We start from the raw sequence: 13,076 nt of genomic DNA, 5'->3' as shown, positions 1-13,076 counted from the left end.
TTTAATTAGTGATGAATAGCTCTTCCGTATTTCTCCCACTTTTTTATCCAACAAACTTTTTTGAATTTTTTATTTTGGAAATACCAGTTCATAGCCAATATTATTTCTTACTCTTGCTTCTCCCATATTCTGAATTATTTTGAAGTAGTAACCCCTCATGGAGAAGGAAATGGCAACCTACTCCAGTATTCTTGCCTGGAAAACCCCATGGACATAGGAGCCTGGTGGGTACAGTCCATAGGGTCGCAAAGAATCAGACACAACTGAGTGACTGAACAGCAACAATAACCCCACATATTATATCATTTCATCTGTTAATATTTCAGTTTATTTCATTAAAAGATACAGGTTCTTTTAAACAAATATATATATATATATATATAAAAGGAATTTTGAAAATTAACCTTCCAAATTTTTGAAAATTTTGGGTTAATTTTGAAAATTAACCCAAAAATTAACCTCCTTTCTGTTTCTCTCTCTTTAGTTTGTTCAAATATGAAACCAAATAACATCCATATAGTATTGGAATTACTTGGTATCTCCTAAGTTTCTTTTAGTCCATAGGTTTTATTTCCTCTCCTATTTTTTTCTTACATTTGTTGAAGAAATCTTATAGCTCTATAGAATTTCCTACGGGTTATTTTTTTCTCTAAAATAAAATAATTTTTTTTAACTAAGGAATTTGATTAAGGTGTAACATATACAGTAAATGCATAAATCTTAAGGGCACAGTTTGATAAGTTTTGATAAATCTCTGCATCTATGTAACTAGCAATTCAGTTAAGACATAGAACCAGACTTTCCCAAAAGTAGACACTGGCCCATGCCTCTTTGAGACTTGAAATGTGACTGTCCAAATTATGTGGTGTAAGTTTAAAATACACACTGATTTCCAATAGTGCAAAAAGAAAAGAATGTGAAATATCTCACTACTACTTTTTATATTGATTACATATTGAAATGATAATATTATATTTGATTAAATTAGACAAAAAGATTAAAATTAATTTTACCTGTTATATATATATATATATTTGTATCACACAGTGCTGACATAAAATATTTCCCAGCACTTTCCATCATTGCCTAGTCAGTTTTCCTACTTCAGTCCCTTCAGGAGGCAACCACTATCATCATAAATTAGTTTTGCCTGTTTTTGAAACAGACAATGATAAAATATGTCCACTCAGGTGGAGGGAGTTGACTTCTTTCAACATAATGTTTTTGAGGTTCATCCATGCTGCATGTATCAGTAATCCATTGTTTTTTGTCCCCAGGCTAGATTTTGTTGATTAAATCACATGCGTCATATAGTGGTTTTTCAGTTCTCTGTGGTTCCCATAAATTAAAATTTTCTATCTTTTAATTTTTTTCATTTTATAAAACCTATATGTCTGTATTCCTACTTCATCTATTAATCACTGAAGAAGGTAAAAAATGACTAACCGTTTCACTGGAAGTAGAGACATATTTACAACTTGTTGTTTACAACTAAGTTGTTCAAACAGCTTAAAATATTGAGAAGGGATAGTGGAAGATGCTGGTTGACACACACTCAGTGCTTCATTGCTGTAGTTTTAGATTTTTTTTTCCCTCAGTTAACCCTTTCCTCTCCTCAGACCCATATGAAAAGTTAGATCTAAATTAATGCATTAGCCCAGTTTCATTTATCTGTGAAGTTATTTAACGATATAAGGTAACTTCTTTAAGCATGTATAAAAGACAGGCTGCTTTCATTTATTTGGTAAGCCTTGATATGTATTGGTTTTCTTTTCCTGTTAATCCTCTATACTAGTATAATTTGTACATTTTGCTGTACTTTGCATAATTAAAATACAATTAATAAGTTAAATTATAAAGTATCCAATAAAATATAATTGCAAGTATAATTTGCTTTAGTTTTTCTGTCTTATCACTTGCTTCTATGGAAAATATTTGTGTGCTAAACACGCAAAAGAATAATATCTGAAGAATGAGAGCGGGGTCCTGGCCTTTTACCCACATGTATGTGTCTTCCCAGGGTATCCTGATTGTGACTGACTTTTATTTTAATGTGATTATCTGGCAGAACGGAAAATAAACAGAAAATGGTTTATTTTTCTTTAGAAAATGCCTTACACTTTCTGTGGCGAGAAATTGTTACATCTGAGGGTTTGAAACTCTACTACAATCCATACACAGGCTGGTAAGGCAAAACTTTGCTTATGTGCTTGATATTGAAAACAAATATTATGAAAACCTGTATGAGATTGATGGCCTATATCTTCAGCCTTGGCAGTACCTCAAAAAGGCATACTAAATTAAAGTCTCCTTAGACAGTTTTATAGATAGGATAGACATGGAACTAATAGCACTTGTAAATTTTTGGTAGATAAATGCAGTAGGATAGACTTAAGATGTGTAGTTATTGATATTTAAAGAGATTATAATTTTAAGTAAAAATATCACCTTATTATGGGCCAGTTCATTAAATTTGTTAATTTTATTATAAAAGAGTTTTAGGAATCATTAAATATGATTAGTGAATCAGTAGTTACTGCCATTTTTATTCACAGATTCATAAAGGTCACAGAAGGTAGACATGCTTCCCTTTATTTATGGGAGAAAAACAAATGATGATAGTACCAGTTCTGTTTCTGCACGCTTAAGTTGTCAGCTCAGGCAGCTTTTTATTCTCACAGTTCTTATATTCATGATCTAGGGACTATAATTGTTGCAACTGAAAGTAGAGTTTTAAAAAGCATAAGACTTTTCTGCATTTCTCCCAGTTCTCTTTAGGAACAGTGTGATTTATATTTGCATTCCTATGATGTGTTTTTCTTATATTTTCCTTTAGCATCATTCGTGAGTACCCAAATGCTGGACCACAGTTGCTTGGTGGGATCTTAGCAGATGAGATGGGTCTTGGAAAGACAGTGGAGGTTTTGGCTCTGATTCTGACACATACTCGACAAGATGTCAAACAAGATGCTCTCACTCTTCCTGAGGTAGGAGGAGTACTACAGGGCTTGGGAAAGCAGAGCATATGTTCTCCAGAAAGCATCGTATGTTGAACATTTGGTTGGCACTTAAGTCAACACTTTCAATTTATTCTGTGGCTTATGATTTGTATTAGTTGTTAACTTCACATAGGCACAGAAAATGGGATATTTGTGACCTGGCGAAGTTTTTTAAAGTGATATTGGCCAACCAGGAAGGGGATAGATACGCTGTTAATTTATCAAGCTTCCTTCTAGTTGGCAGAGAAATTCTCTTAGGAAAGTTTGATTACTTCCTCAAATGTTTTGTCACTTCTTCAGATCTCCATATTAATGCTACATATTTTTGAGAGCTATTTTTCAAAAATTGTGCAAATCTCAGATACATAAATCTTGGGGTCAAATAATTAGAACTTTATTAAAGGGTAAATAGCTTAGTAAGTCAGAGAAGGCAATGGCACCCCACTCCAGTACTCTTGCCTGGGAAATCCCATGGACGGAGGAGCCTGGTAGGCTGCAGTCCATGGGATCACAAAGACTTGGACATGACTTCACTTTCACTTTTCACTTTCATGCATTGGAGAAGGAAATGGTAGCCCACTCCAGTGTTCTTGCCTGGAGAATCCCAGGGATGGCGGAGCCTGGTAGGCTGCTTTCTATGGGGTCACAGAGAGTCAGACACGACTGAAGTAACTTAGCAGCAGCAGCAGCTTAGTAAGTAGATTTCTCAATGAAATGAACAAATGAAACAAACAAAATTTCTCAATAAACAAAGTCTTTATTCTAAAATGTATGTGTGTTAGTCGCTCAGTCATGTCTAACTCTTTGCAGCCTCAGGGATTGTAGCCTCCCAGGCTTCTCTGTCCATGAGATTCTCCAGGCAAGAATAGTGGAGTGGGTAGCCATTCTCTTCTCCAGAGGATCTTCCCAACCCAGGGATTGAACCTGGGTGTCCTGCGTTGCAGGTGGATTTCTTTACCATCTGAACCCCTGGGGAAACCCTCTAAAATGTATAGTTGTGTTTAAAAATATAGAGTTTATAAGAAAAAAAAACTTCACTGAGACTCATAGCTTATAGCTTATATTTTCAGATAATGAAATTGTCAATTAGCACATTAAATCCTGCCAAAATGAGGCCACTAGTTAAAGACATAACGCTAATTACCTGGAGGGTCCATCATGCTCGAAACCTTAGTGGTTATATGATCTTTTGATAGGATAAAGTTTGCAAAATTATCCTTTCAGTTTTTTTTTTTTTTTTTTACTGTTTCAGAAATAAATTTTAATTAACTGTGGTACAAAAATGGAGTTAAACAGATTTGTTTATTTTATCAGAAAATGAATATAAAATATTGACCATATATTTATATCTAAAAAAGACTATATTTCTGTGTGATTTGTGTACATGTGTATAAATACTCTTTTTGCATTTGTAAATATTTTACACATTTTCAGCATAACATTATTTGAATTTGTCATCATTTTCCAGTGTGACTAAAAAGTCACTTTAAAAGAAAAATGCTGTTGACCTTTGTTTTTCTACTTTAGATTTTTAATTTTTCCTTGCATGATATTCAGACTTCATAAGTGATAAAGTTAAAGAATTATTAGTTTCAAACTTCCTGTATTCAATGAATTTTAAATCTAAAATATCTATTATAAAAACTCAGTCTTTAACAATGCTATGTACAAACAAAATTGTAAGATTTCTAAAAAGTAACTTTACCAACTCTCAGAGTTTTCTTGCTGCTGCTGCTGCTGCTGCTGGTAAGTCGCTTCAGTCGTGTCCGACTCTGTGCGACCCCAGAGATGGCAGCCCACGAGGCTCCCCCGTCCCTGGGATTCTCCAGGCAAGAACACTGGAGTGGGTTGCCATTTCCTTCTCCAGTGCATGAAAGGGAAAAGTGAAAGTGAAGTCGTTTAGTCATGTCCGACTCTTAGTGACCCCATGGACTGCAGCCTACCAGGCTCCTCCGTCCATGGGATTTGCCAGGCAAAAGTACTGGAGTGGGGTGCCATTGCCTTCTCCCTTTTCAGATTTGAGTACGGGATAGAGTAGGGAATGTCTGTTTCCTTTGTAGAAAAATGAGTTGGCGTGTACAGTTTTAACTATCAGTAACTTCCTTTTGAAGGTTTTCTTCTCATTAGCTGTGTTAATTTTAACTTATTTTGATTGCTATTACAAATTCAGTGGGCTAATACAATTTTAAACAAGCCTTAACATGTTAATTTCAGAAGTTTCACACTTTAATATGCATAATTTTTTAAAATGATGGCTAGCTTTTAACTCTGAAATAAAAAACAAGGTTTATATGTGTGAATAACTTACTTAGCCCTTTCTTTCATAATTTGTTACAACTCTTTTGTATCTTCTTAATAGAAGGAGGGCTAATTTTGTGAAGCTCAGAATACTGAAAGCAAAACACTGTGTAACTGCTAAACGTTGTTTATATCAGGGAGAAGTGGTAAATTATTTCATTCCATCACATTATTCTGGCGGAAATGTAAAAAAGACAGAAACCCAGAATATGGAATTTGAACCAAAAGAAAAAGTTCAGTGCCCCCGTAAGTATGAAATCTCTTAAAGATAACACCTTTTGCAGTGATATTTGTTCTAGTTCTTATAATCCTTAATAACAATATCTTATAATTGTTATAAATAATTGTTTTTACAGTTGTTTATACTTTGCATAAAAGTTTGGTTACAAGGCATATTATCTTAACAAAAATAAAGATATATTCTTTGGTTTGACTTGATCCAGATAATTTGTTGCTTAATTTGTAGATTAGCAAATTAATGTAATTCTTCTTAAATAATTTTCATTGCTGTAATTTATTTCTTAATTGAGATAAGCTATTACATATTCTTCAAAATGATATACAGACAGCATGTCTTTAATAAATCTTTATTTTTTACTTAACATGGTTCTTAATGCACATTAACTGAGTTTTATTTTCTTTTCACTTTAATTGTTTTGACTGAGTTAGCATATCCTTTTGCATTTAGCTACACGTGTGATGATCCTGACAGCTGTTAAAGAAATGAATGGAAAAAAAGGAGTTTCTATTCTTTCCATCTACAAATATGTCAGTTCTATATATAGATATGATGTTCAGCGGAACAGGAGTCTTCTGAAACGGATGCTCAAATGTTTAATTTTTGAAGGCCTTGTGAAACAGATCAAAGGCCATGGTTTTTCTGGTACTTTTACACTGGGAAAGAATTACAAAGAAGAGGATATATATGATAAAACGAGAAAGCAGGTAACAGCATTTATCGAGTAGTTGTATGTGATGCTTTACAAAGTAAGTTGACAGATCCCACCTGTCTAAAGCTCTTAGAGCCAGATGATAAAAAAGAAGCATTAGGAAAAGCACTGATGGTTATGACTTCTGTTTTCTACTTTCTGAATAAAAGTTCCAGCAGAGTAGAAACTAAAAATAAGTATTAATTGAGTGGATTATACAGTTAGTTTGTAAAGCATAATATAGGTTAAAATAAGTTTTCTTCACCCTCATGCTATTGTCAGCACTCAAAAAGCATGTTCCATACTTTAAAAATGTTAATACATTACATCTGCATAACTCTTTACATACAATTTGAATCTTTTATGTAAGTTCTCATTTTCCCTCGTCATCACCTTTTAAAATATTTACATTTTGTTATAAAACTTCTTCTGGGCCAATACTACAATTTGCTTTTAAGAAAATAGTAAAAAATTTGTGAATATAAATCAAGAAAAAATTGATGACAACAATTCAAAATGTGGAGTTACTAGCTTAGCTACTGTGAAAGAAATGGCAGACCAAGAAGTTCTCTTCCAAGAGTAGTGAGTCTCCAGCATTTTCTCCCCAGCCAGGTTAGAAGACTGCAATGAACTTCTGTGCTTTTAATAATCCTTCTGCTACCAAAAAAGGAAAATCTTCTTCAGTTAATGCCAATCATTCCATGTTAATATCATTCATTCCTCTGTTCGCCCTTGACTGTGACATCACTTCTAGGAAGGTGCAGCTGGCATCTGCCTCCCCAACACAGCCCTTGTCTGTTATATAACCCCCTTATGCAGTCCTGTAGCATCATTTTAAAGGGTCGTGCTCAGTTGTGTCCTACTCTTTTGCAACACCATGAATTGTAGCCCACCAGGCTTTTCTGTCCATAGGATTCCCCAGGCAAGAATACTGGAGTGGGTTGCCTTTTACTGTTCTCTCTTTTCCAACAGACTCCTTTGAGACCAGGAGCTAAATATACCTCATACTTATATCCCCAGCGTCTGACATGTTGCCTGGCAACATTTATTGGCATTCAATAAATAATTGCAAGAGGGTACACCAGTAGAAGGCAATGGCACCCCACTCCAGTACTCTTGCCTGGAAAATCCCATGGATGGAGGAGCCTGGTAGGCTGCAGTCCATGGGGTCACTAAGAGTCGGACACGACTGAGCGACTTCACTTTCACTTTTCACTTTCATGCATTGGAAAAGGAAATGGCAACCCACTCCAGTGTTCTTGCCTGGAGAATCCCAGGGACGGGGGAGCCTGGTGGGCTGCTGTCTGTGGGGTCACACAGAGTCGGACACGACTGAAGTGAATTAGCAGCAGCACCACCACCAATAGAAAGGAGAAAGAAAGAAGGAATTTATCTGTTTATTGCAGTAACTAGTAGATTAATTTTTACTTTGGTTAAAAGCTATATTTTAATACTTGATGTTTTTATAATTGCCCCTATTGTTGTTTAGTCAGTAAGTCATGTCCAACTCTTTTGTGACCCCATGAACTGTAGCCCATGGACAGGCCCCTGTGTCCGTGGGATTTCCCAGGCAAGAATACTGGAGTGGGTTGCCATTTCCTTCTCCAGGGGATCTTTATAGCCCTGGGATTCAACCCACATCTCCTGCACTACCGGTGGATTCTTTACCGCTGAGCCACTAGGGAAGCCCATAATTGCCCTAGTTTGTATTATAAACTACCAGTCTTTTATTGATTTAGACAGACTGTGAATTATAAGAGGTTGATAGCAAAATTAGTAGCTCCCTTTATTTCTAGATTTTGTTCCTTCCAAATATTAATTAAACAACAGTAGAGTTTTCTTTTCCTTTTGGGCCTGTGGGGGGAGGAGTTCATAGAACAATTTGAAAACCACTGATCAGGAGTGATTCTCCTCAGGGAAAGAGTGACAAAGACTGCCTATGAGATTTTTATGTAAAGCACATGAAGTTGGGTGTTTAATCTTAGCTATGTCACTCCATTAAGATAAATAAATAATGTTTTTCATAGGCAGTGGGGAGTCCAAGGAAAACTCAGAAAGAATCCAGAAAATCAGGAAACAAGGACACAGACTCTGAATATTTGCCATCAAACACCTCTGATGATGATGATGATCCTTACTATTATTATTGCAAACCCAGGAGAAATCGTAGTAAATGGAGGAAGAAACCTGTTCCGTCCACAAAAAGGGAAAAAAGCCAGCTGAACATCAGTCTCAACCCACAGGATCACTGTCCACCTACTGGTAACTCTGAAATTACTGATGTTACTACATCTGAAAGTACATGTGTCTTTGAAGTCAATCAAGAACATTCAGCAAAGGACCAAGCTGAATCTCTAAATCCTGTTGGTGATGACATGCCACATTCTAATATCATGGGTTCCTATAATTCTTCCAGTTATCGCTTTGAGTGCATATGTGGTGAACTTGACCAGGTAGACTGTAAGCCTCGTGTTCAGTGCCTGAAATGCCACTTGTGGCAACATGCAAAATGTGTGAATTATGAAGAGAAGAATCTGAAGATTAAACCTTTCTACTGCCCCCACTGCCTTGTTGCAATGGAGCCAGTATCCACAAGAGCAACTCTGATCATCTCCCCCAGTTCCATCTGTCATCAGTGGGTGGATGAAATCAATAGGCATGTGAGGTCATCATCTCTTCGAGTCTTGGTAAGACAGTTTGCACTCTTTAAAGGGATAGGAAAATGTAAGTGTTTGCTTATGATAATTTTTATAATCTTTGTCACCTTGTTTTTATCCCGAAAATTAACTTAATGAGATAATGATATTAAGTCAGAACTCAAAGAGGAAATTGAGAATAAGAAAAAGTACAGTAGACTGTTTATTCTTTTCTGACATCAGAAGTTAAAGCATTTTGAGTGGAAAGTTATGAAAGTTTTTGAAGAAGTCCTTAATCATATAAGGGAAAAACATCTTTGTATTCAGAAAGAAATGCAGTTCAAAGGCAGCATTGTTTAATAGTTATCTGCTTGTATGATCCTACATCTTTTAGCTCCAGAATCTTCCTCTGAAGCCTGTTACCCCTTCTGTAAAATAAGAATTTACTCATTCAACAAATATTTAGTGAACACCTATTGTGTGCCAGGAATTGTGCTAAGTTCTAAAAATTGTACCCCCACACACTTTTTGTGAAGATTGAATGATTTGATAAACTGCTGGCACATGGTGAGTGTTCATTTAATGTTATTGTTCACTACTGTTAGTATTTTTTACCCTTTGTGTTCTTCTTTTCTTCTTTCCACACAAATGTTACTGGAGATTTTCTGTATTTCGGCCACTATGATAGGCATGTATAATACAGTAGTTTATAAAACACCAACTTTGCCACTGAGGAGCTCTGTTCTGTAGAGGAGGCAAACCTTGGTTTGTATCTTGACTCTACTAGTTTTGAGTAAGTCCCTTCATGTTTTCTATGTGTGACATAGGAATAATAACAACTAACAGAATTGTTGTTAAAGGTGGGAGATAAAACTCTGCAGTGCTAAAACATAAAAGGCATTCAGTAAATAATAGCTCTTGTTCTACTTTCTCATACCATTGTGCTTTCGCACAAACTATTGATTCCATCTACCCACCTACCTTTTCCCCTTTCTTCCACCCATGAAAACTCTTGAATGTACTTCAAGATCTACTGCAAATTTGAATTCCTCTCTGAATTTACCTTCTTAGCCATAAAATTGGTCTCCATTGTGATGCTTTCGCATTTACTTCTATTCCAGTGCCTTTCACATTGCTTATGTTTTTAGTCTTCCACAGTAAAATGCATCTTTCTCTAAATAGGTCTGGGATGTATCTTATAGGATGTTTGGTTATAAACAAATAGAAAGTGCTTGGTAAGGGTATAAATGAATGTCTGTGATTATATCCTAGGTATATCAAGGAGTGAAGAAAGATGGTTTTTTACAGCCTCATTTTTTGGCAGAACAGGATATAGTCATCATTACTTACGATGTCCTCCGTTCAGAACTAAACTATGTAGACATCCCACACAGCAACAGTGAGGATGGGCGTCGCTTAAGGAACCAGAAGCGCTACATGGCTATTCCCAGTCCTCTTGTAGCTGTGGAGTGGTGGAGGATCTGCCTTGATGAAGCTCAGATGGTCGAATGTCCTGCTGTAAAAGTGAGAATTTCTGCAGAATTGCTTGAGGGCTGGGGAAGAGCTGGAGGAAACTGTTCATAGGAAATTTAATAGTTTACATGTAGTTTAACCCACAGTATTGACATTCGCCAAAAGTTTGCCTTTGGACACTTTGCATTTGCTTTCTCTTGTGCATGAGCTGTATAATCCTTAAAAATTATTTGGTACTTGGAATCATTGTTCTGTATGAAAAGTTCATGTATATTTGAACAAGATGGTAGTTTTTATGTGATGTAGATCTAAGTAAACTCTACTTAGGTACTTTAATCAGCATTTCTGCCACAGGCAGTGCTCACCATACAAGCTCTGGTAACTGACAGCTTTTTATCAGAGACCAAATGGTAATGGGAAAATGCTAGAGGAAAAACTTTTATTCAGACTTCATTGTATGTCTTTATTCTGTCTTCTTTGCCCAGTCTGTGACCTGAACTGAATTAATAAGTCATGCCTGTTAGCACAGTGGTTCTCATCTGGAGGATGGGGTGGTCTAGGGAATGTATCAGTCAGCTGGGGCATTTTCATTCTACCCATACATGAATTTCCTTTCCTCTTTGAAAGGACACATTGCAGCCTCCTGCTAATAAGAGCCCCATACTGGAAGACAGCCCATTGAATATGATGTTCAGTATCTAGTGTGATAACTATTCTGTAAGGGCAAATGCATCTGACCTGAAGCCTGGGCTTGAGAGCTGTTTTCATAAGTAAACGCAGTCCTGCATTTTTCTTGTGTCTCTCTTCTCATTCTCTCCCATCAGGCTGCAGAAATGGCTCAGCGCTTGAGTGGGATTAACCGCTGGTGCATCAGTGGCACTCCAGTACAGAGAGGACTGGAAGGTAATGGATGGTTTCCTCACATATCGCATTTATTTGAAAAACTTAAAATTTTTGAGCAAAAAGTATTGCTTAACTTTTGCTGAAATCCTTAGGTGATTATGCATATATTAAAATATATTTATATTTGATCCTAATAGTTTCAGACATCTACCTTTTTAAAAGGAATCAAGTGCTTTTTGTTTATATATATGTGAAGACAGATATGTAGTTGAGTAGTCCTACTGTCCTGACTTGAGCAGGTGTTGTGCCTGCCTGAACACTGTAGACACAGGTCTGAATTGGACTCAAAGATCCAAAATGGTGAGTAGAAAACAGGGAGAACCTGACAAGAAAGAAAGAGGGAAACAGAGAAGAAAAAGGAATTAGTTTCACTTGGCTGTGTTTATAAAGATAAGGACTTCCCCTCACACATTTTAACTGATGCTTCTACATCAGTCTCATTCATATAACTAATTTTTTCCATAGAACATAGACAACATTTTTAAAACTTTTGTCAAAGTTGCAAATATTTGAGACTAAAAGTTTAAGTAAATGTTGGTTTACATAATAAATTTCTGCAAAAACTGTCACTAAAATGTGGTTTAATTATAAAAATATAAATATCCTTAGTCCTATGGCAGATGTTTATCTTCAAAACCTATCATTCTTGAAAATTCAGGTTTTCATGTATCAGTTGTTCTTAGCAGGATAACTTACTATTCTGCTAAAGCAAAAATATCAACATCTATTACACTGAACTGAGAAACACTATTTTTTGATGACTATTTTTAGGGGAAAAGAGTTTTTTAGGAAGATGTTTAAGTATATATTTAAATACCTCTGTAATTTTAGTAAGTTACATTAAGCTACATATTTGTAGAATGCTGCTGCTGCCGCTGCTAAGTCACTTCAGTTGTGTCCGACCATGTGCAACCCCATAGATGGCAGCCCACCAGAATCCCCTGTCCCTGGGGTTCTCCAACACTGGAGTGGGTTGCCGTTTCCTTCTCCAGTCCATGAAAGTGAAACATCAAAGTGAAGTTGATCAGTCGTCTCCGACGCTTAGTGACCCCATGGACTGCAGCCGACCAGGCTCCTCCATTCATGGGATTTTGCACACAAGAGTACTGGAGTGGGGTGCCATTCCCTTCTCCAATTTGTAGAATAATATCAGGCTAATTAAAAGGCCAAATTTAGTAGTCTGCTGTTACATTGGAAACTGTCCAATACGTTAATATTTAGGTGTTAATAACATAATCACGATGGTGTGATCACTCACCGAGAGCCAGACATCCTGGAATGCGAAGTCAAGTAGGCCTTAGAAAGCATCACTACGAACAAAGCTAGTGGAGGTGATGGAATCCCAGTTGAGCTATTTCAAATCCTAAAAGATGATGCTGTGAAAGTGTTGCACTCAATATGCCAGCAAATTTGGAAAACTCAGCATTGGCCAGAGGACTGGAAAAGGTCAGTTTTCATTTCAATCCCAAAGAAAGGCAATGCCAAAGAATGCTCAAACTACCGCACAATTGCACTCATATCACATTATAGTAAAGTAATGCTCAAAATTCTCCAAGCCAGGCTTCAGCAATACATGAACCGTCAACTTCCAGATGTTCAAGCTGGTTTTAGAAAAGGCAGAAGAACCAGAGATCAAATTGCCAACATCCACTGGATCATCGAAAAAGCAAGAGAGTTCCAAAAAAACATCTATTTCTGCTTTATTGACTATGCCAAGCCTTTGACTGCGTGGATCACAATAAACTGTGGAAAATTCTGAAAGAGATGGGAATACCAGACCACCTGACCTGCCTCTTGAGAAACCTGTATGCAGGTCAGGAAGCAACAGTTAGAACTGG

At 36.3% G+C, this 13,076-nt stretch overlaps 1 protein-coding gene across 2 annotated transcripts in view; it reads left to right on the top strand.

The window, feature by feature from the left end:
- Positions 1 to 13,076, top strand: part of SHPRH (SNF2 histone linker PHD RING helicase, E3 ubiquitin protein ligase) — a 91,030-nt gene that overhangs the window by 14,607 nt on the left and 63,347 nt on the right. For both annotated transcript variants that reach the window (XM_010851496.1, XM_010851497.1), the window contains exons 5-11: positions 2,107 to 2,185; positions 2,837 to 2,987; positions 5,435 to 5,543; positions 5,986 to 6,242; positions 8,254 to 8,913; positions 10,135 to 10,386; positions 11,160 to 11,238. In XM_010851496.1, coding sequence (XP_010849798.1) covers positions 2,107 to 2,185; positions 2,837 to 2,987; positions 5,435 to 5,543; positions 5,986 to 6,242; positions 8,254 to 8,913; positions 10,135 to 10,386; positions 11,160 to 11,238 — 1,587 coding nt within the window. The remainder of the gene's footprint in view (positions 1 to 2,106; positions 2,186 to 2,836; positions 2,988 to 5,434; positions 5,544 to 5,985; positions 6,243 to 8,253; positions 8,914 to 10,134; positions 10,387 to 11,159; positions 11,239 to 13,076) is intronic.

This window comes from Bison bison, unplaced genomic scaffold (genome assembly GCF_000754665.1).
Source record: "Bison bison bison isolate TAMUID 2011002044 unplaced genomic scaffold, Bison_UMD1.0 scf7180017864303, whole genome shotgun sequence".
NCBI lineage: Eukaryota > Metazoa > Chordata > Mammalia > Artiodactyla > Bovidae > Bison > Bison bison.
Note: the sequence above shows the minus strand (reverse complement) of the source record. Positions and strands in the feature narration are given on the sequence as shown.